This window comes from Aristolochia californica, unplaced genomic scaffold (assembly GCF_029961685.1).
Source record: "Aristolochia californica isolate CCGP_79_NKW_82.1479 unplaced genomic scaffold, dmAriCali1.0.hap1 SCAF_2, whole genome shotgun sequence".
Lineage (NCBI taxonomy): Eukaryota > Viridiplantae > Streptophyta > Magnoliopsida > Piperales > Aristolochiaceae > Aristolochia > Aristolochia californica.
The window spans coordinates 46,825,493-46,850,643 of record NW_027181881.1 but is presented as its reverse complement, the minus strand read 5'-3'; the positions used below and the strand labels follow the sequence as shown (position 1 = coordinate 46,850,643).

General features: G+C 38.4%; 3 protein-coding genes across 3 annotated transcripts; 1 reads left to right on the top strand and 2 right to left on the bottom strand.

The window, feature by feature from the left end:
* The first annotated feature begins 283 nt into the window (after positions 1-283).
* On the top strand, positions 284-2,635 carry LOC137955900 (probable E3 ubiquitin-protein ligase RHC1A). Its single transcript, XM_068803107.1, has 2 exons — positions 284-412; positions 1,220-2,635. Exon 2 carries the CDS (start codon positions 1,353-1,355, stop codon positions 2,316-2,318), a length of 966 nt encoding a protein of 321 aa, XP_068659208.1. The 5' UTR covers positions 284-412; positions 1,220-1,352; the 3' UTR covers positions 2,319-2,635.
* A 1,145-nt stretch (positions 2,636-3,780) lies between these two features.
* Positions 3,781-6,459, bottom strand: LOC137956801 (nascent polypeptide-associated complex subunit alpha-like protein 1). Its single transcript, XM_068804428.1, has 4 exons — positions 6,327-6,459; positions 4,975-5,062; positions 4,592-4,725; positions 3,781-4,501 (listed from the first exon to the last, which is right to left on the bottom strand). Exons 1-4 carry the CDS (start codon positions 6,384-6,386, stop codon positions 4,169-4,171), a joined length of 615 nt encoding a protein of 204 aa, XP_068660529.1. The 5' UTR covers positions 6,387-6,459; the 3' UTR covers positions 3,781-4,168.
* A 4,311-nt stretch (positions 6,460-10,770) lies between these two features.
* LOC137956800 (transcription elongation factor SPT6 homolog) lies at positions 10,771-23,612 on the bottom strand. Its single transcript, XM_068804426.1, has 17 exons — positions 23,269-23,612; positions 23,073-23,162; positions 20,851-20,983; positions 20,668-20,755; positions 20,394-20,550; positions 20,136-20,268; positions 19,596-19,842; positions 19,194-19,382; positions 18,941-19,057; positions 18,436-18,822; positions 18,227-18,337; positions 17,355-18,134; positions 14,656-14,797; positions 13,393-14,579; positions 13,040-13,249; positions 11,808-12,309; positions 10,771-11,683 (listed from the first exon to the last, which is right to left on the bottom strand). Exons 1-17 carry the CDS (start codon positions 23,300-23,302, stop codon positions 11,031-11,033), a joined length of 5,160 nt encoding a protein of 1,719 aa, XP_068660527.1. The 5' UTR covers positions 23,303-23,612; the 3' UTR covers positions 10,771-11,030.
* Between the last annotated feature and the right edge of the window lie 1,539 nt (positions 23,613-25,151).

The following is a 25,151-nucleotide window of genomic DNA, read 5'->3' as shown; positions in this document are numbered from 1 at the left end:
AGGGTCAATACTTCGTGAACTAGGTTTGACTCAATAATCATTAATTGAGCTACCCAACACTGCTTAATCATTTAGGTTTTAGCACATGTCAAGTATTCTCATTAGGCCCATTAATTGCAGGGAGGCCCAGTCATTAAGAGAAACTGGTAGAGAGGACGGTACTCGCATCTCGTTTGCTAGCACGTAATCAATAACGACGAGGAAATAGTGGAAATGGAGCGACGTGCGCACCGGGCGTATTCGAAGAAAGAGCTCTTCGTTGTGGTTCTCGTAATTTCTATTTCATTTTTCTTCACCACTCTCATCTCTCTTCCTGCCTCAACGCCTCTCGGTTTTTCCAACCCTAGACAGTGGGGTTTCCGAAGAGCCTCTCTTCTCTTTCCTTGAGGGTACTCTGTTCCATGGAGTTCGAGTACGTCTCATTTTTCTGTTCTTCTTTGAGTTTGTCGCTTGACTCTTATGTTTACTCTTTTCTTGCTTTTCGATTGCTTTCTATTTCGTTAGTCTGTGTCAATTTGACGAAGTGATCGAAGATGTTTCGTTTTGCGATTCTTGTACTTTGCTCTTCTTCTTTTTCCCCTAATCTGTGTCTTGTATAATTTTTGTCTGATCTCTATTTCTGGTTAGTTCGTGTTAATTGTCTCATTTTTCTTCTTCTTCTTTTTTTTGTTTCATATTTTTTGGGGTTTAGCTCAACTTTGTCTTTTGAAATTAAGGTATGCAATTTGACAGTCATCTGAAATTTCTGAATGTAATGATGTCTTGGGTAGCTGTAGTTTTGGTTGTATGAATTGTACTGATTTGACGCTAGCTTTCTTTCAGTAATTTATTACTTGAATGTTCGTTTTTCTAATTGCTTCCTGCTTCTTTTTGATAGAGAGAATGTTTTTTTCCTCTTGATGAAAAAATGCTGGTAAAGGATTAAAGACTTTAGTGGTCACTTCTGTATGACTTCTGCTCATTCCACTGTAATTATTATAAATGTGGTTATGCGCGTCGATTTGGTCCCAAAGAGAAACTAATGTTTCCCAATGACAAATTTTATCTCTGGAGGACCAAAGCATGCATGTTTCTTTTCAAGTTTTGAATTTCTTTGGATGTTTGATTAGTAAATGGCAGTTCATTTCTGTCAGAAATATGTGGCATGCTTTTACTTGTTTGTGAATATGCCATGATAGTAGAATTCTTTATTTATTCTGTTGTTCCTTACTGCTGCTAGCTGTTGAGCAAGAGTCTAATTGAAAGCAAGGAGGATCAGATCCGTGCAAATAGAGGCTTTGGTTGCATCCGTACATTTGCTTGTCTAAGGTTTTTCCCGAAAATTTGGTGGAGACTGTTTGAGAAAGGAAATAATGTCGAGTGGTGGAAGTACTCACTGGTGCTACAGATGCAGGCGAACTGTTCATCTTCGTGCTAGAGACCCAGTCTGCCCTTACTGTCATGGGGGCTTTGTGCAAGACCTAAGTGACATGGATAGCACTGGCCCTAATGATTTCTTCGGGTTGGACTTTGATGAAGACCGAGAACCGAGATTAGGAATCATGGAAGCTTTCTCGGCTCTTATGAGACAGCGGATGGCAGGAAGAACTCGTGATCTTGATGTTAGAGGAAGACCTAGTCTCATTCAGGATCATGGCTTAGGTTTTGGTTCTAGTCCTTGGTTGATATTCAGGGGTCAAATTCCAGTTAGAATGTCAGAAGGTGGCGGAATTGAAGTCCTCTTTAATGGGGGTCCTGGTGTTGGATTGAGGCGGGCAAACATCAGTGATTACTTTGTTGGCCCAGGTTTGGATGAACTTATTGAGCAACTTACCAGAAATGATCAGAGAGGTCCACCTCCAGCTCCTAGATCCTCTATAGAGGCAATGCCCACTGTAAAAATAACCCAGCGCCACTTGCGTGGTGATTCCCACTGCCCTGTTTGTAAGGAAAGATTTGAATTGGGCACTGAATGCAGAGAGATGCCATGTAAGCATATCTACCACTCTGAATGTATTGTCCCATGGTTGGTTCAGCATAATTCTTGTCCTGTTTGTCGCCTTGAGCTGCCACCACAGGCATCTAATACACCTCGGACAAGAACTAGTCGTCAGAGTTCAAGTAGTAGTAACAGAAATGTTGGGACCAATAATAGCAGTGGTAGAGAAGGCAATGAAGAGAACTCAGGGCGCCGGAATCCTTTCTCATTTTGGTGGCCATTCCGTTCCTCAAACTCGAATTCTTCTAATCATACCGAGTCAGGGGGGAGCAGTTCAGCAACACCAGCCCATGAAGATCTTAACCAGATGAGTTACTCTGGATGGCCTTTTGATTATTAAGATCTGATGTCTTTGTGGTAGTCCTGTTTGTGTTTTCGTATTTTGGTCATGGTTCACCTGTCATTCCCATGTTTCAACCGATCTGTATTATCTGGTGGAGTGTCAGTGGTCAAAGACCGTAGCATCTGCAAAGATCCAAAGAAGCCCTTGTTTAAAGTTAACTGCAGGCTTTAGTAAGCCTTGATGTATAGAAACCATAATGTGGTCTTTCTTTGTTTCATTTTTGCTTGTTTCAAACTCTTCTGAACATCATTTTTGTTAATAAGTGTCATTTTGTAAGATCTTGTGGTGAATGATGTGGTTGTTGTTGTTGCTGCTATTCCTTTGTGCCTTGTGCTTAGATTCTTCTGATTGCTCCGATCCCGTGGCTCTGTTTATTCGTTCCGATGTCATCAGTCGTTGAATCATGACATCCACTGGTTTTGACTGAGGCTCGTGACAGGAGATTTATGTAGGCAATACTGGTAAATGGATAATTCAAACGTACCATATATGGAAAATTTGTTGGTTGAACAGAGAATTTGGTGTCATCTTCCCTCGGAATTTATTCCAATCGTCTTATTGTTGTCTGCGCTTCTTTGTGACACCCAACTAAAGATTTTTGTTTCACACCTAGCTTGCCGTTTATTTACGGATCGACGCAAGCCCCATTAATCGATTTTGAATTTCACGAATCCGCTTACCGTTCGTGAGTGGAAATTTTATTACAGAAGATTTATTTGAAAACGTACAGGATCACAATTTCGTTTAAATATACCGGCGAGAACCGGGGTCTTTTATTTAGTATAAAAAGGTTTAATTGTTTTGCTCAGGAAAATGGAGGAAAATGAGCGCCTAATCCCTGTCAAATCTGAAAGAAATATTATTTTTTTCCAGATATATTCTAAATCTTGTGTAACTTCACCAAGGGGGGGAAAAAAAAAAGCATGCTATAGTTTGAGTTACTGATGGAATGTAATTTTTGTGTTAATGATTTAGTGTAACCTTACACAAAAAGAATTATTGACGATTTTTTGTCACAAAAAGAATTTTTTGTGATAAAATAAATATAATTTCATTTAATTTACTAAAAAATTATAAAATTAGATTATTCAAGATATTTGAATAACAATTCAATTTGGTTATAATTTCATTTTAGATTTTGACATAAATATGAATTATATTGCTAATTGTTGGTTTCATCTAATTTGAATAACAAAGTTTTGTAAGTGAAATAGTTTTATAATACGTTTAGTTTTATGAAATTACCATCAAATAAACATAATTTCTGTTTATCTTAAATAAATACAAATATAGTTAATAAAGTGTATATAAATTAAAATTATTAAGTTATTTGGTCGAATGTACTCTTCGCGACTTCGTCCATTATTTAGAAGAATATTCTTCAACACCTTAATAATAATATGAAAAACATTATAAACCTCAAATTAAAACCAACAGCTAAATCAAAGTTTACAGACAACTAAAGAACAGCGACACTCTTGAAGGCTTTGGTTTTACTCTTTAGCCTCGTAGTCCCTAAAATCAGAGGGAGAACCTGATCTAAAATAGATCACTGAAGTATAAGAACAATAGCTGCTGCTGGTGCTACGAGGACTTCAGCTTCTGCATCATCCACGCGCCATCAGCAACCCTACTAATCAGAAAAGAACATGAAATCCAACGAAATTCTCTGACGGAGGTCTTGGGCAATTCAAGATTTTTTTTTTCCAAAAATTCAACGCAAATCTCTCAAAATCCAAAGTCAAACTTGTTTCTAGCATTACTAGTACAACATTGAGTCATGAGTAAATAACTATATAAGAAATAACAGGCCAAGGGAACGATACGCTTCTTTGTGACGTATTGAACTAGTTCGTCAACTCCATGATCGCAGTCACAATGTCACCATCTGCGGCCTTGAGGGCCTTAACTGCCTTCGCCCTAGACACTCCAGCTTGTGTCATTACCAATTCTATATCCTTAGGCTCCACGCCTGTCTCATCAACTTCTTCATCGTCCTGAACCATGGCTGATGACTCGGGCTTGGATATCACATGGCTAAGATCAGGGGCCTTGAACTGTTCTGCAGCTTGTGTCTGAAGTTGCGAGCTCAAATCTTCAATCTTTGCTTCTCCGAATATGACATATGTGTCAGATGTTGGGCTCTTAAAAACATCTGGCTTCGAGATAACAAACAGTATCTATCCAAACAAACAATACAGAATGTTAGAACTGTAGAATTAGAAGAGGAAAAGCATGATGCCCTTAGATAGGGTGAATAGAGAACAAACATTTTTACTCTTTTTCACGGTAACACGACTGACACTAGGAATGGGTTTCATTCCCAGCTTGAGCATAGCCTTCCGACTCTTCTTCTCACTTCTGCTCTGCTTTGACCTACCACTTGCATCTCCTTCTTGTTGTTCTGCAAAATTTCAAATGAAGATGACAATAGTAAAAACTGTTCTTCTCAGATGATTGTATCATATTCACACTTTTTACATGTTTTTGGGGTGATCATTTCATGCTAATGTCATCCCATCTTTCATGTTTTTGTTCATCAGTGAAACTGCTTTGAATTCAGTAATTTTTTTTGTGTGAATGTGTCTTTTTCAAAAGAATATGCAGCCTTTTAGCATTTGAATTTCAATCAGGAAGGTAAAAGTTGACTTACCTTCAGCATCATCCTCATCTTCGTCCTCATCCTCATCCTCGTCCTCATCCTCATCCTCATCCTCGTCTTCAACCACAGGATCATCAGGCTACACAATTACCAGAAACACTTATGAACCTAAGCAAGTCACAAATACGAATAATTTACGGATCTGGAAGAGAAACATGCATGCAAAGCAAACTCAAAAAAGAAAGATAAAGATTCAACTGTGATTTGAGAAGATCCAAAGCAACGTTTTATGTGTCCATTGATGAAAACAGTTTCACGTACTAACCTGGTCACCGGGTCAATCTAAATGACTAACACTTATATCAAGCATCAATGTCAAAATAAACACAGGAACACAGTCTGAGATTCTCAATGAGAATATTCAATGACCCTTAACATCACAAGTGGCAATTGAGAAAAACGAGTATAAGCTGTTTAAAAACAGATGCAATGCTTAAAAAATACCTGATATGATAGTAAGAAAATAGCTAAAGGATCAGTCTAAGCACAAATATGAGAAGGTACAAACAGAGAATTATCATTGTTTTGGTTTACAAGTTCCCCATTTAACATGCTTGTGGGTAAAAACTTGCCTCACAAATATGAAACAATTTAATAAAGAACATTAAAAAATAATAATCTCTACCTGTGGATATTAGGTTATAAGTTATAAATGCAGCCTAAATAGAATGCCCATTTCAAAGACAAAAACTGAAAATTAGACATAAAAAATACCAAAAAAAAACTTGTAACTCAATAACATCACATACAAAGATAGAAAAGAGAGAGTAAGATGGACTCATGAAATGACTTCATCAACCGCAGATCAACAATTTTAATGAAATCTCAGCACCTGCCAGAGCATGAACAATTACAAGAGTTCGACTTTGAATGCAATGCCCATAGGGGTTACATGCAGTTGGATAAACAATCCATCCACGCTATGCACTTAGCAGCGATCAGAGTTCAACAGCCAAAATCCATTAGTGAAACCATTTGTCAATGTTTTTCCATCCTCACTCGCTCTCAAAGCACGAATAAAAAATAAAAAATTAATCAATGGGGACAACATGAAGCAATCATTCTTCCATCGAGCCTCGTACATAACGGTTGATCAGACAGAATGCATTAAAAAACCCAAGCTCATTGTCGTGTGGCATCCTATGCGCAGCACAAGTTCGAAACATCAGATGCCATTCTTTCTGAAACCTAGACTAAGATGCAAGCGCTATAACCGAAATTTCAATGCTTTACAAAAATAAATAACAATCGCCCCGCAAAAACAAACATGCAGGTCTACAAAACAATAAAACATACGAAAAGGCAAATAAACAGCAGAAACGGATAATGAAGAAAAAGAGTACATTGATCTTTTGCTGCTCAAGATGAGCCGCGAGGAGCTCTTCTTGTGTCTGAGCAGTCATGGCCTCGATCTTTCTTTTAACCCGACGAGCGGAGTCCCAACCCTAAAAACCCTAACTGAACCCACTAGCTCTTGGCTCCGCAAATGAAATTCACTCTAGGCAGACGGCGGGCTATTTATAGTTTGGAAAGAGTTGGCAAATATTACGAAAATGGCACTGCCTGCGTGACGGCACAAGCAAAAGAAATTTACACATTTTCTTTCTTCATAAACCCTTATCTTTATCGAAATGAGGTAAACCGTATTAGTTTCTCGCATGATTTTGTAACTCGGTAAGAGTCAAACAGACTCACCTTGTTTTCAACGAGTTCCTCTGATTCGTCCCTCATGACTTGTTTAATGTCGTGACTTCTAAATATGGTTTGCCAACTCGGATCGGTGCTACCGGACTCGGCCAAATTGCATTTAATATAGTATATAAAATTAGTTAAATAAACTAATGATTTTCGAGGTATAAACTTTGAATTTTGTAGGGTATAAGTACTTGTTTAGCATAACTCATTGCAGAATAACACAGATATAAAGTTTAATAGTCTAATAGATGGGAATTTGACTCGGTAGAGTAAGATTCTAACTCAGCTCGATCCACCACCCAACTTGGCCAACTAACTTCTAAAGGGAGACTCGACCATAAATCAACTTCAAAAAGAATATTAAAATGATCAAAAATAGCTTCTAAAAGTATTTTTTTAATGTTTAAAAACAGTGAAATGTTTAATAATTAAATTATACACATATTTTGCAACTCGGTTGAATCGATATGAGAGTCAAACTCAGACTCACCTCATTCTCTACGAGTTCCTCTGATTCTTCCCTCATGACTTGTTTAATGTCGTGACTTCCAAATATGGTTTATCAACTCGGATCGGTGCTACCTGACTCGGCCATAAATAAATTTTAAGATATATAAAATTAGTTAAATAAACTAATTATTTAAGGAAGTGCTCAGGAAGAAGGAAGAGGAAGGCACAATTTTTTTCTCATAATTAAGATTTGAAAAAAACAAGACAGTAGTAAGTATTGAAGGCATCAAATATATGCATTGATTACGTTTATCAACACAACTAAATAAGCATTCCTTAAGTAAATGGTATATAAATGAATCGATATAAACTTATTTATGCACATATCAAACAGTAGAATGCTCAATACAAAGGCTGCCTCCTCTGCAGTGCCAGCAGTGGCTGTTATCACACAGCCAGCTTCCCACCATGAGGGAAAAGAATATCAAGTTTGACAACCAGTGTCATAAAAAGAAAACAAAATGGTAAAGATCACTGATAAAGGTTAAAAGTGTTCATAACAAAAGAGAATAACAAGGTTGATAAGGTAGGAACAAAACAAAGAATTGATGGCAATACTTTCACCCAGATTCAAGCTTTGTGCATCGCCTTTTGCTCAAGGGTCACAAAGATTTTCTAGTTTAATTTCTTGGGTTCAATCTCACCAGGGGTTGTGGTGTCATGTGCTGGTGCTTTGTGCTTGTCCATGGGATATTATAGTTGTATCTCAATATCTTTCTGTTTTATTTACTTTTTTTTCCCTGAGATGTTTGCTAATTCGTATTGAAAACCCTCTATGACTTTAACTCAGCAATCTTATCTAACAGAACTTTAATTGACAACCAACTAGAAAGAGAAGACATGTCAAATACAACACCTTCTCTTGTTACATGAAAAAACAGTACACATGAAGAAGAACAATTCAAACATCTCACATAAAAGTCTGAATAAGGACGAGTTGCTTCTGAGGAAGCTCAGGTAAACAATCTGACAAATTTATTTAGACTTGTATGAATCTACTCAGAAGACCATGTATTCTATTCATAAAATTTTCATCTCTTTGCAGGATATGAGTAGCACAGAGAAAAAGATTTTCACTCTCACAGGAACTCAAGACTGCACCTGATCAGAGAAACCTGAGTCCCTTGGCATAACCACACCCCAACGGCACCCAGTAGTAGTCATGGATGTGACACAAAAACCTTCTTTCTGTTTTGTTCATCTACTTGAAGGGAAAAAATTCACTCACCGGAGAATTGTTGGGTGAAAGGAGTCCCAACAAATATTTTATCACGCAACCACCAACAAGACAAGGACATGGAACAAGCTCATGCACTACATGCTCAAAACAGAAAAATTGACATCCAAGGCATATATAAACACAAGACAGAATAAATGCAAAAAGTCACCATTGGATGAACCAGCCATGTCACTAACATATCTTAGTTCTTCTCCATTGCTCCATAATCCAGTTCTAATAAGATCCAAGATAAAAAGAGCTTTTTTTTTTTAATCAGAAGTATAATTCCTATGCCCATGAATAAACTACATTAGAAAACATGTTGACTTTGAGTAAGAAAACTACCAAGAGTCTTGAGAACAGAACATGTTTCCGCATCCATAATGAGAACCGTCATATTTCATTAATGCACCTTATGTAAAAGACATCTTCGTTACCCCTTTCCATATGCAGAGTATAACCATTCAACAAGAAGAAAAGAGAGAGAGAGAGAGAATAATAGCAACACCAGCAACAAAAATATAATTAAAAAACAACCATCTCCCACGCTTTCTATCCATGGCATTGCTAGCCTACATTTATCCCATCAATTACCACTACCTTCACTTGGTAACCTATCAACTCTACTCTTAGTTGTCCACTTAGGGGAGAAGGGTATGCAACATTCTCACATATAACATGCTGAGAGTTATCCAGACATCTGGATGTCGAAACCATATTCCTTAATTATTAGACAAGTAACCTAAAGTTGTTAAGTATGACTGTCAAACTAGCAATACTCCTTTTAAATAATTCATTTTCAGTATGACAACCACAAGACAGTTCCATACATTCTCCTTGCTTGGAATGGAATTACCCCAATTGCACAGCTGCATATTTAGATATAAACTTTCACTACTGAACATATTGCGCAATTCACCTCATCAAGACAAAGAACAACATCTATTAAAGCCGAAAATAAATATGCTCACTTGCACTCGTAATTTTTAGCAAACCGACAGAACTGCTGTGAACACTCTGGCTTGTGTGTTTTAAATAGTTCACCCTATACGTCAACAGCTTGAGCCATTAAAGAAAAAACTACAAGCTATGAAACATCTACAATAACAAGCAGACATTGCTCTTAAATTGACCAAGGAACTTCATCCTTCATAAAAAAACAAGTAAGCAGCTTGAGTCACTTCTCATCATTGTGGTGGCCCCAGATCCAGGATTGAAATGAACATAGTTTTCAGCTAAAAGGGAAGAACAACCATTCTGTAATCACCCAAAAAAAGAAGTTAATCAACAAAACTGAAACTCTAGTATGGCCACCATTTTTACTTCATGCTGCTCTTTCTTAGGGACTGCAATAACATTATTGCCCTGCAAAAAGGCTGCCTACATTCTTGCTACTTTTGCAAGAAATCAAGGGAACACAACATGGTCTAGAGTCAAAGAGTCTATCTAGGCCAAAGAGCCTATACGAAGAATCTGACAACAAAGAAAAATAGGGGGAGATATAAAAGAATGAAGAAAAGAAACAGGTTGGTAAAGAAATATGTCGTGTTTAACAGTTACCTAACATGATGTTGGAATATTTGTTTGTATCCACCGGGCAGTCCTTGTATAATATAATATCCGGGGGGTTACTTTCCTGACAGGTTCGAGTCTTTTAGCAGCGCAGCGCAATGGTTTCAACACACGAGAATTTGATAAAAGTGGAAAAGGAGTAAAAACCTGACATGAGAAGAGGAAAACGCAGAAGACGAATAACAAAATTAAAGGAGCAGATCGACGAAAACAGAGCGGTAAGGAAGTTCATACTCTACCGATTGTCAGGCCCTGGGGTTTGTTCAGGCTGATTATTTATTCTTAAAAAGAAAGAAGGGGCGAACCTGGTCCTTAGCTCTTTGAATTCTTGGACTGAGCACGAAGACGCTCTCAACGGTAGATCACCGGGGCACTTCTTCCGCAGAGATACGTTTCGGTCTTTCTCTTCATACACGGGGAGGCAGGTCAAGCATATGGGACAAAGCAGCCATCAGGGTTTTGTTCCATATCCTTCACCGCCTCTTCGTGCATGGAAGATGGGAACGCGAAATCAAGAAAAACAGAACAGCAGCACTTCTTTCGCAGAAATTCGTTTCGGTCTTTCTCTTCATACACGGGGAGGTAGGTGAAGCATATGGAACAAAGTAGTCTGCTCCATATCCTTGACCCGCCTTCGTGCATGGGAGACGGGAACGGGGAGACAAGAAAAACAGGATAGGAGCGCTGCGAACGACAAAGAAGGGGAGTTGATTATAAGGAGGGGGGCGGGGTGATAATTGGGAAGTTCCATCGCCTAGCATCGCCATTCTGCCACTCGCTCATAATCAAGATTGCCAAAAAACAGTAATAAGTATTAAAGCCATTAAATATATACATTAAGTATGTTTACGGATGCCTATAAACAAATACAAAGAGGAGGAAGTGGTCTGGAAGGAGGAGGAACGCACAAATTTTTTCTCATAATTAAGATTTGAAAAACAAAAGAAGCAAAACAAAACAAGACCAGTAAAGTATTACAGGCATCAAATATATGCATTAATTGTGTTTATCAACACAAGTAAATAAGCATTCCTTAAATGGGGTAACCTATCTATGACCAACCACCACCACCACCACTATCGTTATTCCATCCACCACCGCCTGTCGCGTTTCCAGATCCACCTCCCTTAGGTGCACCCCATCCGGAGTTCCCAGTTGCTACCACAGAACTACCACCCCCTCCAGCGGCACTGCCACCCCAGACACCATTGCTGGACCCGTTACCACTTTCCCAACCCTGGCCACCAGCTCCACCACCAACCCAACCACCATTCCCACCCCCGGTGGTGCCACCACTACCACCCTCCCGATTGCTGTTACCCCCTTCACGCTTTCCCCCATTACTGCCCCAGCCGCCATTACCACTGTCACGATGACCTCCAGCACTACCCCACTCAACACTGCTGTTGTCATGGTTGCCACTACCCTGGCCACCAGCTCCACCGCCACCACCCCCGCTGCTAGCCCATCCACCGGAAAAGGCATCTCTACCAGGAGAATTGCTGACTTTGGAACTCGGGAATGTGCTCCATCCATCACCACCTTCTTTGGCTACTGAACCCCATTTAGAAGATGCACCTCCGGTATCATTTCCTCCATCATGATATGAGCCTGCCCCACGGTCCCGTCCACGCCCACCATAGGGCTTAGGCGCCCCACTTGGATGGCCATCTCTGCTACCACCGTTCCTGTAGTCATTTCTACCTGTTTGAAATGAAATGAACAACAACTGTATGTGTCAACTCAACTCCAGAACTTTCACTCTAACAAAAGGAACTAAGGTACGGGTCATCATAACCATCAGTAATACGGATGAGATGACACTTACCTGTTCTTGGCCCTGGTGCAGAATATTTGTCCCTTTGAGAATTCATATGACCACCCCTCCAGCCACCGTCATTATTGGCTTGAGAGCCACCCCAGCCACTGCTTGCAGCAGAGAACCCCCCACTAGATGGGCTCTTCATGGGTACCATTGCTGCAATAGATCGATTAGGTTGGGTTGCCTCCCGTGGCAAATCGTCGATATGTTTCTGGAAATGTGCCACAAGTCTGTCAATATTATCAAAGAAATTTGACCGAAACCTGAAACCCTTGGGATAAAGAGTAATATAGATGTGATGAGGATTTATGTTCCGGATATAAGATAAAATAAAAGTTCCTGGGTGTTCATGACAGATCCCAAAACAGTAAACAATCCTTGCTGGGTACTCTGCTTTCTCAGCTCTTAGAAGCTCATCAACTTCTGCTTTTGTGCCATGTTTAAATTTTCGGTGTCCAAGCATAGCCTTTAGGTGAGCCACCAGTGGATCAACATAACGATCCATGACCTGCCATTAAGGTAGTTTGGCACAAAAAAGAAAAAAATTAATTAAAAATGAAGCCTTCAGTAAATATAAATTTTAAAAATAAAAAATAAAAAACAAAGCACAGCAGAGGAGATTAAGGAAAGCCCCTAAATGTACTTATAGAATCAGGCTAACGTGTAGAAAGCAATAGTCAAATGGTGTGAGATCATAATGGGGCAAGGTACTCACAAGGCGAGCACCATATCATATCAGTTCTTGGGGTAAAAAATATATGTAGAAAGCAGAGGTAGAATGATGCATGATCATAATGAAGCCAGCTACGTCAAGGCCAGCACCACATCATATCAATTCTTTAGATAAAAAAATAAGATCTTCAGCACCGTCAAATGATAGCACCAAATAGAAAGGCAGCAAACATTCAGTCCCACAAGAAAAGACGGTGAAGAACAATCCTGGTCCCAAAACCATATTTGGGTACATGCTTGCAAAGGAAGATCACTAGTGCACATACTGGTGGAGAGACCCTCGTGACTGGCAAAATTTGTTACTCTTTAGGAGCAAAGGAGTTAAGCTAAAGTTTTTTTAGGTGAAACAGAAAATCATCTCCCATAAGCCAACATCATTAAGTGTAAGCAGCATTTCACAAACAAAAGATGCCAAGTTATAAAAACCATCACCAGGACAACAGAAACAACAATAAAAGATAACATTACAAATTTCAAAAGTGTAAGAAGGTAAGAAATATAATAACCTCATCAAGATCCTCAAAAGTGTCCTCCCCTATCCTTAAAGTTTTCCCAATACGGAGCAAACTTGTGATGTCCTTGTGATCTTTATCCCCCTCAGCGATATCTTTATGAGCATATACCCCATCATACACTTTCAGTGTTAAAGTCAAATATGATGGGCCCCTAGAACTTGGCCGGACGATGCTTTCACCAGGCTCCTTCTCTGATAGAAACTGCTCAGCACAACAGATAACATGCTAAGAATTTGGGACATGAAGTAACATTTTTTCCTCACACTTGGTCAGCAACAGAAGAAAGGACAAGAGCATTCAAACAAACATGGTAGTACTAAACTTTTATTACATTAGAAACTTACCTCTACTGCTTCATCAGCTGTCAAATTTTGAAAATGAGGATGTACAATCATCCTAGGCCTGAAATGCTTCTTAGCAAGTTCCTTTTCTTTGCGAACTTTCTCTTGCTCAGTCAGTACATTGCTTTCTCCTTCATGATAGTATGGATCTAAATTTGGTGAAATCCCGCCCTTCCCTTCCCCCAACGTAAGAAAGACTAGGTATCTATTTTTCTGAATCTTTTCAACCCTGCAGTTGATTATCGTTCCCAGAGAAAAGTTTTCAGGGGTAAAGTCCAGGTCATCCTGCTGGAGGTCCCTCCTCCTCTGATGAAAATCATCCTTTTTCATTATCAAACCTGTCAAACCCGAATCGAGTGCACAAGTCAACCTTTCCGGTTGAACCCTTTTAACCGTTGCCTGCACCACTCGTCCCACAGCTAAGGACTCCTCTGTCTCACCAGAAATCATATAAAATTCTTCATCCTGGGTTGGTTCAGTGTATGGGATTCGCCAGTCCTGAAATCCATGCAGCAACTCCATCTTTATATCATATAAAGTTTCTTTTTTCCGTTCCCCAAGCCGTTCCTCAACACTCTTAGCATATTCATCAATATCAAGAACCCTGAGTAACTTTGGCTGCTCCCTGACATGCTCGATGGCCATCTCTTGCACTTCATCATCTGAATCATTTTGATCCTCCTGAACATCTTCATCATATACATCCTTAGCCATACTTTTTGCAAGTTTATATGATTCAGGATGAATCCTTGTATCATCCAGCAAGTCTATGATACGAGTGCTGGTGGTTGCAACTCCACTCCGACGGACCCTCAGAAAACCAACCGCATTAAAGAATACTTTTTTCTTGATAAAATCTGTCATAAGCTCTTTCCGGCTAAAAACAGATCCAACCCTGACCAATGCTCTCTGTAAACCAGATGCTTTCCTCGGTCCCAAGCCAGAAATAAATTGGAGTGGAGCAAAAAGCCATTCATGACTTGCAGCCAAGTTTATGTCAAGACCAACCTGATTAGTAACATCAACCATTACCTGCTCAATCATCTCATACTTCTCATCAGGAGTGAGAAGATGTTCTAACAGGCTCAGTTTCCAAGATAATATCTCCCGTGCAGGACCACAGAGGGTTGCAATCATGGCCAAAGGATTTTGAAGGTAGCGACCAAGAGCAACAGCCCGTCTAACAATGCCTGAAAACATACACAAATATAAAGATTAGACAACTGTTAGATAAAATTTGAGAACAGTTGAAGTAATGGAACTTACCTTGTTGTCCTGGGAGTTGATCTGATGAAATGCGACAGTTCTCATAGAGATGGGGTAAAGATTCATCTCCATAAACAACCTTTACCTCATCTATTTCTTGACCAACTTCTGTAGGATGCTCTTCAACAATTTTGAAAATAATCTGCATAGAAAAGGTTGCAAGGATGAAATTTCAAACTGCAATAAATTGAGGTGAGGAGATAACCATGATAATATTGATTGGAGCATCCACTGCCTGGGACCTCGTTTAGAAAGGGAGTACAGACAATTGACAACTGGGGAGTAGAAATAAAAATAAAACATGAAATTATTCAGCCACAAATACAGCTCTGTACAATATGAGAGAAAGAGAGAGCTTTTCCTTCTTCTAAATGAGGGACGAGATGTTTTCAATTCTACTCCATGATGATGCAACTGCACAATCTCAATTTACAAGTTTACTTTGAATGGCATAACCATGGGTCGAAGGACAAATAAATTTGCTTAATCCACAGATGTCACTTACCAAAATGCTTTGTAAGTCACTCCTCCATGAATGGATAACCAGAACTACAGCAATCTAACAGGCAGGATTTGCCAACTCCTTGGCTAGGAGTGGTAATTCCAGCAAGACTTCATTTGGGAAACAGCCTCAACTAGTCCCTTTTTGCTCATTTGGGTGATCTTGTTGCATTTTGTGTTCTTTCTACTTCAGTTTTCCCTTCTGATCTCTCTTTCATACTATTTTCTCCTTCAGGAGTTTCTCCTAATGGAATCTTATTCTCATAGTTAACATTAAAAAAATTCTTTAAGAAGGCAATGGTGGCAGAAATGGAGACAAAACAAAGATGTGATGTGGACCAACATGGGCGAAAAAAGTCTTATTTACAATCTAGAAGGAAAACTCTCTGCTTGTTAGGTCAGATGTTGCAACCAAATAAGATATTCGAAATTTAAATGTTGTTCTTAGAGACTAATTGAAAAATGAGTAATATTGAAGATTATAGAGAGAGAAAATGAGAAAGAGAAGAAGGGGAACAAGAATGAGAGAAGAGAGTCTGAAATTGCTCTCCTTGGGGGTCGTGCTCGACCCCCATCTTCTTTTATTCACTTAAGTAATAGACAATTACAAATATGCCCCATTCACTTAACTTCACTTAAACCCTTATATCTCCCAATATACATACTCAAGTTACACCGAATTTGAACTATAGGAAGATCTAAACATGCTGAACAATATAATGTCTACTTTGGAGATTACAGCTAATGTAAAATGACAAAACTACCCTTCATCTGATTTCTAACACTAATACTCAAAACAAGTAAGAAGATTTCTCCACCGAAGTTCCCAACTGGTTTTTAATTTACCAAGTCTTCTTCTTGCCAACAGTTGCAGGATTACTGTAAAAACTTTTAACAGGTTCAATCATCAGTTTGAGTACAAGAAAAAAGACTTGGTAGCTCTGGGGACGATGATCTCTTCAAAACTTACCTTTGCTAAAAGACAACCAGTTTTTACCCACATGCCAATACTTTCTTACATGTTCATTTAATTCTGTCCAAACATTTAATAACCCCACCCCCCTTGTGTACTGTATTAAAGAGATTACATTCAAGTGAAAGAGTATGAAGCTCTGAACAACAAGAGAAGCACACGGAGAAAGAAATTGAAGAAGAAAAAACACAAGGACAAAAGGACACAAGTTCTAGGTAAGGGAATAGGGCTGCATAAAACAATGTTTGTAAAGAAATCCAAGCTTCTCGTAAGGCTGGATACAAAATACAAACTCCACAACTCCTACTTCCATTCCCCAACAACCTACCCAATCTAATTCAAGACTCCCACAGTGCACCACCCTAGCAAGTATGGTGATCAGGAAGTATTGATTGTGCTTCCTGCAAATCTCCCTCATATCCTAGTATAGAATCAAGGACTGGGTTTACATCTAGGAACCCCATTTCCTATAGGTACCCAGATTTTAGCCATTTGGCTTATGTATGTATAAATCTCACAATTGAATTTTCACTATCTGACTCCTTTTGTTGAAATGAAGATAAAGAGTTTTATTTTAAGTAAGATGCTCTCTACACCATGAGAAAGCTCGACGAGAAAGAAAACAAAAGAAAAAGGCATCCATAAGGACAAAAGTATACTAGTGCTAGGCTAGGGAATGCACCACAAAACAAGCACTGTAAAGAAACCCCTTCCAAGCCAAGGGATCAGACAACTGATAGGAAAAACCATTGATTGCAGCCACTCACCTTCCCTTAACTCCAACATTGAGTTTTAGTAATGGTTAAAGCCAAAACTTATGCCATTCAGAAATATAACCATGTGTAAATCAAAAACCATTAATTTTCCCAAATTCTAACATTCCATAATTGCAGTCTCTCAATTTTGGCACCTCCGTTCACACCATATTCCTAAAACCGGTCCCTCATGATAGCGCTGCAATATCATCTTCCTTTATTCGTTATTGACCAATTTTACCCTTCTTACACTGTGATTCAAAGGTTTTTTTGAATGTTACACGTAGAACTCCGGCTTTCTATGGGAAGAGACAGAATACTAATGATTAGGTTTCCATAATGTTATTTGACATGGTAAAGGATATCTATAAAGACAATACACGAAAAAATGAGCATCAAAAGCAAAAAGGAAATTAAAAGCTGCTGAGTACTTCCAAGCATAGATATTCTGAAGTGTAAAGAATGCATACCTCAAATAGTTCATCCTTCAAACGTGTACAAGACAAGTTCACAGCTCCCAATACAACTACTTGAGGCTGATGGTCCGTCATGAACTTAAGGAGACGCTGTTGGTCATGTTTCTTTCTTTGCTGATCTTCAGTACTCTGGGAACGATTATTAATGGACCCGGCATACAGCACATCCAAGACTTCCCCCGATGAATCCAACATGACAAATGTGGTTGCTGGTTTTCCTGGGCCCCAACAGCATGCCATGACTCTTGGTACAGTGTCCTCATCTATCCCAACTTCGTTGTCCTTCCGTTGATACGGTGAAACAGATGCTTTGCTCCACAACTGTCCTCCATATTCCATAAGAAGAATATTCTTGGCTCTTGTAGTCAGTAAAATACGGGATTCCTTTGCCATAGAAGGCAGCAGAAAACTAAAGAGAGCTTCATTCAATATGAGCTTCCTTTGTTCATTCCAAAGCTGAGCAGATTTGCTCACTCCATCACTGAGATAATTCTCATTAAAATCATTTAATATTTTGTTCTGTGTGTCTTCCGGCAATTTTATAGTAACCTGAAGAAGCTTCTCTTCTTCAGCCTTTTGAATCAGGAGCCACTGTGAATCTTGGAACTCAGATAGTGGCTTGTTACGCAACCATTTGATGCCAGCAAACTGATGAAAGGAATCTATGGCAGTTTTCCCTTCAGTGGTAGGGCAGGTTGAGACAACGGCTTTCTCCATAAAGATACTTCGAACATGTTTTCTCACACAAGGTTCACAGCTGATCTCCACAGCAGCCTGGAACAAGAAAGATCGAAACTTTTAGCAATTTCTTGGGCAGTTCATATGGCAGGAAAATTATAACCAAGGCAGTAAAAATGGTTTCCTACCATGTATCTGGCATGTTTAAGAACCTCTTGAGGAGTTTCAATCACATTGCAAGTAAAATTCATAGCAATTTCTTCGGGAGTCTCCTTGGCATCCTCAAGTTCATCCTGTCGCTGGAGTTCAAAAGCAAATAAAAATGCACATGAGAGAGAGAATAGGAAGGAGGGGGGAATAAAAAAAACTATGCATGTTAGATTTGAAATCTACATACCATTTGCTCTAAGGTTAGAAGTGATCCAAACTGCTCTGAGCTGAAACCAAACTTGCCAACAACCTCCCAAAGACCAGCATTTTTATACTTAGTATATCTTGACTTCCGCTGTGGCCTCTTATATTGGCCCTCTTCCACACCTACTTCACCAGGTGGGAAATGCAGTATGAACTTCATATCAACATCAGTAACTTCACGTTCTGTTTCAGCATTCTCAAGAGACTTAAGAATTGATTTAGAAAGATCACGGTTTAAGTTGAGCCTTGTTTCATGATCAATCCTTTGAGCTTCTTCCTGAAAACGCTTGCTATAGTATGCCTGAAGAGCTCTCTTCTGCTTTTGAAGTAGCAGCCACTTTTTATCCAGGTTATGGACAGCCCATAGTTTCTGGTGAAAGAAACAACAGTAACATAGAGAATCAGAGAGAAAGAGAGAGGGAGAGAATTTTTTCAACTTCAAGAACATAGGAGAGAAGGCCTATGAGTTTTGTAAGAAATGGAATTACCCTATGCCACTTAATTTTAGGTTTTTCAGGTCTATCTTCATTATCCAACACATCTTGCTCTGGCTCCTTCAAAAGGCTCAGACACATCTCCTTCCGATAAGTAGCAATGAAGGGAATCTATAATAAAAACCAAGCTTCAATGTATGTAGCTAAAAGAAAACATGCATGACAAAAAAAAACTCCCAGATTATTAAACTATCTTTTTTTAATCAAATTTACCAAGTTTGTATGAAGTAAAATGATTGATTCTTACATCAAGTTTGTGAACATGGTTTAGGGCCAAGACATTCCTAATATCTTCTTTATTGATTTCACCAAGGAGTCCCATGTGACCAAAAAATGGTGAGGCATCAGAGGATATCAGTTGGTTGTACACCCAGGTACTCTCATCTTCTATGCTTTTATCATCAGTTGGAAAAGGGCCAGTTACTTTTTCCATCAACTGCAAAGAGAGAATATTTACCACATGCATGTTTAAAGTATTCCATACCTCAATAAAAATATAAAGAGATTATGTGACATAAAACCAGATTAAAAAAAAAAGGAGGGAAAGACAGAGCAAAAAATGTGTCAATGGCATGTGGAAAGCAGATCGCCTAAAATTGTTACAAAATTAACAGAAGAAGCAAAATATCAGATGCAATAGATTAATGACCTGAATCCTCTCCGGCACATCAGACTCTCGGATCATATTATCATTCTTAGTCATAAATTTCTCTGAAAGAATAAAAGGTTCAAATTCATCTTCTAGGTCCTTGCGCGTGTCATTACTCCTAGCAAGGCCTTCCTTGCGAACTCGCAAGAGTTCATCAACATCTCCAAATATGTCATGAGCCTCCTGCAATGAAGAGGACGGAATACCAGGTGCGCGCCTTGACTTCTTCTTGCTTAATTTTCTCCTCCTGCAGAGACAAACTTATGTGATATGGTCACAGACAAGTAAAAATCATAACACAAATGCACTTTGATTTCCAACTACATAGTTATCCTACAGTCTCTTCCCATGTTGTAGATTTCCACTAAAAAATCATTCCTTATTTTTAATAAAAACATGTAGCCAACAAATTTTTGTCCCATCCTGTTTTTCCTTTTGTGCTGATTGGTCATTTGGCAAACATGATACTCTTTCACATTTTCAGGGGTAAGTCCAATTGCAGAATGTACCTTACAAGGTATTCTAAAAGAAAAAAATTACCTTACAGGGGCTCCATTCTCATCAACGTCTTCTTCATCCACAATAAAATCTGCCATTTCATCTTCCTCACCAATATCTCCATCCTCCTCTTCTTCAGGTTGCTCCTCTTCAGCAATATCCTCGAGAGGAGCTCCTGAAGGGGCAAAGAGAATATCATCATTGATACGTACAAGCAAGAACAAATAACAATAAAGACAAGCCCAAAAAAGAAATATAAGGATGGTATCCGATATAAAAGACAGTATTCTGTAGAACTACCATCATCATCACCAAATAAACTGCGCTTCAGTTTCTCCTCGGCAGTACGGCCACTTCTACCACTTCCACCAATTTCTTCATCATCAGAGAATCCAGTCTGCTCTTCTTGCTCAGAGTCTCGGCCAGCCTTCTTCAAACGCTTGAACTTTTTGCTGCCCTAAAGAAATTTTCCAGGAAAGAGTCAAAAAATACAAAACAAAATCCACCATGGTGATAGCCTAAATTAAAATATCAAATTAGTTCTTCCATCCATCAGAAAATAGTTTGAACTCACAATTTTGGGTCGACGAAATCCTGTAATGTTATTGTCCTGCAGCAACTCATAGTCATCTTCATCAAGAACATAATTCTTCTCCGACTCCCTATAATGTTCGGCAAAAAAAAAAAAAAATTTAAACAAATCAGTGCAAGAAAAACTAATATTGGAAAATACATGAGACTACCAAAGATACATTACCTTTTCCTCCTCTTTTTCTTCTTATGTTTCTCTTCCTCATCACTGTCTTTTTCCACTTCTTCTTCTTGCTCCTCCTCTTCCTCCACATCATCTACAATAAAGTCATCCTTCTCATACTCATCCTGACCCTCTTCTGCTCAAAGAAGACCACAAAAAGAAAAAACATTGTCATGAGGTGAAATGATCCTACAAATTGGAAATAATTTGAGTTAACAAAGAACACTGTCCCAAATCCTTTAGCTCGACACCATCACAAATCCATTAGTGAGAATCAACTATATCAGTATAGAAGGTTACACCTGTATCAATTGGAATGCAGTGACAAGCAAGAAATTGTGGAAATGGGAAAGAAAGCAAAAGAAACATCCAATAAGAAACATATCTATCATATTTACCAGACATAGCTAGACCCACTCAACAAGAGAGAAAAATGAAATCAACAAGAAGATGAAGAGTATCAATTAAGTAAATAGTAAAGGAAAGACAACTAACAGTTAGAATGTCCAAATAAGAATGAGGAAAACCAAAAGCAAAGTATCAGAAGATATCACAATTGACTAAGTTAAAAACAAAAAAAATTCAGACACATAGACCAACTGCGATCTAATCATATAAGGCTTGTTGCATAAAGGAAAGTAAGTAGAAAATTTCCCCCACAACTGGAACCCAAAGATGTAGACCTAGCAAACTTTGTAAGCTCAACTAGAAAACTATAAAGGATACATAATAAGCTGTGGGAAGAGCAGAAATTAAGAGTTTCAATAATAAAAGTAAAAGAACACTGCATTGAGCATTTAATTCATTACACACAATAAATAAGTAAATGCTCACTTATCCATCACATGCACAGTGCAAATGTAAGAGAACATTGAAGAGATACTGTTGCTTACTCCTCCTCTAGAGTTACTTTAATTGATTTCTTGGTCCCCTCTATGGGAGGGAAGCTTGAAACTCAATTTTGATGGAAGTTCAAGGGCACATCCAGGTCCCAAAAGCAGTGGGGGAATCTTTAGTGACCACACAGGTATTCGTGATTACTCTGTTCCACTTGGTCATTGTCACCCTACAAAGGTAGAGCGCCATCTATTCTGCAGGGTATATGGATGTTTCAACGTCATTTATCCTGTCCTTAAGTGGTAGAGGATGATTTGGTAGTTGTCATTGCTGGTTTTCTTCCAATAGCAGGCCTCCGAGACGGCTGCTAAATTTTTATGACAAGCTGTCTGACATCTGTAATAATTTAGGAGCTAAATTTATGCATAGTGCTAATAGTACAGCCTCTTTATCGAGGATAGCAGTTTCTCTTCATCAACTTGTCAAGGGCAATCCCTTTCCAACTGATGTAAGCTGATTCTGCTTTGTTGGGCCACTAGTTTCATGGCCTCCTTTCTACCGTTTAATACATTCTTTTCTTAATGGAATTCCACCTCTTCTCCAAAAAAATAAGAAAAAAATGTGTACTCCAATCATAAATGTGCCTAATAAGTAAGTTATAAAACCGTCAACAAGAACCAAAAACTTAAAAGAAAAATGCCCTACTCTAAGGCCGAAGCTTTTATTCTTTCTTTATTCCTGTAAGAATCATAAACTCCCAGATAGGGGCAACCTTCGAAAAAGAAAACCATGAGAAAGTAAAAATTAAGATCGGGATAGCATCCAACAAGGAATACTATGAGAGAGTACATATTTAAACAAAATGAAAGGATAAATCAGAATTAACAAATACAAAAGCAAAATGAGTAAAATTAGTTCAACAAACAAAGTTAACAGAAGAACCTTAACAAAAATTTCAAAATAGTTCAACAAAATGACAAAAAATCATGAGGAAACGAGCCAACACAAAATTGTAAAAAGTGCATGCGTTTGAATTTCAGCTGCAATCTACCAACAAAATGCCCTCAAAACTAGCCACTGTAAATAACAGACCCTCCTCGTTGCCAATACGAAAGTAAGGTCCATTAGTGTATCTCGAATAATTTGAAGAAGAATTAAAGAAAAAGGAGATTTACTGATCGTCAATAACAAATTAATTAAACCTCGGAGATCCTCACCCTTAGAACACATAATGGAAGACAAAAAACAAGGAAATTCAATGACAGGAGCAAGAACAGTACACTCAAACTGAGAAACACTCATATACGGCTACTCCCAGAAGCTGATAAATGTCCAACCCATAGAAAAACCCCAACTTTTCCCTATTTTGGAAAAGGAAAAACCCTCACCGTCATCCTCGTCATCCTCCTCCACTTCGTCAACATCAGCACCTTCCGCATCTCTAACTTCTCCTACGTCCTCCTCCTCCTCGATTTCGTCTACCAATTCACAGAAACCCACATACAAAGGTAACTCAGAAACCAAGATAGCTCAGGAAAAATACAAGTTCGACCTCTAACAAAATTTCTTCACTCGTATCGTTACCTTCCTCGTCTGAAACAATTGCTCTTCCACCCATGGCTTTCCAAATCGAATTCAGAAATAAAAAAGATAAATAACTCTATAGAGAGAATTTGGGTGCGCAAAAAATTGAAATCCAACAATGAACCACGACCATAAAGCTAGGGCTTCCAATCGATGCAAAGAAGAAAAGGAGGGAGGAGAATTTATGGAGATATATAGACGATAGAGGGGAAAACGGAGAAATAGTGAAAAGAAACGGAGACTGGGGGAAAACGAAGCCGGTGCATGCTTCTTCTCACTGACCAGTACTCTGATTCTCTCGGCGGTGCATATTACGTGATCGCAACTAACATGCGCCACGCGGGGGGAATAGCGAGGAAAAGAGCGCAGTGTGGCGCCTAGTCGGAGGCCTGACAGACGCGTACGAGAGTGGAGATGAAACTGGAAAGCGTTACGACTCGGAGTCAGACCGCTTGAGTCGTTGAAATTTTAAACTCCGGTAGGCCGAGTCGTATCGAAACTCCGGCGGACTCACACTTGGGTGGCTCGGTGGACTTCGTTATTGCATAGGGGACGATTCTAACCCTCTGAACTGACCCCTTCCTATTCTCTCTCTGAGTCAACCCAGCCAAAATTTAATAATGTGAAAGTCAAATTTAAAATAAAGGTATGAGTTAACAAAATGATTTACTTCTCTTTGATACATTTTTCTTCCATATATCCATCAAAGCAAAAATCTTTATTTTCTTTTTTACATAATTTGTAATCTATATGATGATCATTAAAAAAAAATTATTGAGATCATTTTAACGGTGAAAATGGCTCATGCACGAGCAAATAAGCATGCATAGTGAAATATCGAAAAAAAAATTAGGGTACTAATGATTGAAGCTTACTTTTAACATACCGAGTAATGATCTTCAACCGCATGATGATGATTTGAGAGTCTTCTTCAAATTGAACCTGTGATTCCAAAGTCATTATCAAATTTAGCAAAGTTGTTAGTTTAAAGAAACCAAACAACAACAACAACAAAATAATTACACAAAAGTATCTCTACCTATGATATTTGTGTCAAAAACAATTTACTGGAAAAAATTGTTAGTTCTTATATGTTACATGATAATAAAAAATAATGATGTAAAAATATCTCTAACTATGATGCTCGTATCCAAAGCAATTTCTTGGATCTTGCAATGGAAAATTGAATTTGAACAATGTGATGTATTTGAAAATCCAATATCTAAGATCAAAAGTACTTACCTTTAGGAAGAACTATCCTACTATACTTGATTTTGTTAACCTATTCTTCGCAACTTCTCTTTGATGCTAGCTTGATTTCCCTTCTGGGTATAAATAGAGTGGGGCGACATAAACGAGGAACTCACTTCTACCTACTTTTTTCTCTAAAGCGAAGATGACGCACAATTGTTTTCCTACTGGGTGAGCATGTGACAGGTGGAGAAAATCATAATTGTTGATGGCATCGTAGTATCTCTTATGAATATTCATATGGCTATTTATTTTTTGTTAAATTAAGGACAAAATAGTATAATGGAAGCATAATAGTTTACTCATTTTAGTTGATTTTTCCCTACCAACTTAATTGATAATCCATCTTCATATTTGCTAAGTCTATTTGAATAGTGTTGTTGTTGTATTTCTACCTTTCATTTACTAGCTTCATAAAATGGGGAGATTGCATCAATCATTCACTAACTCATCTTTTATTATTATTCTTCTCTTAAAATAACTTTTTTCTACTAAAATGTAAGTGTACGAAAAGATAATTCTCCTTTTAGGCCACATTAGTGCCTCTGGTTGGAAATTTATATCTCATGAAAAGTTAAAAAATATTTTTTCCTAGGATACACATTTCCAAAAAAACTTAAGATAAAACTATA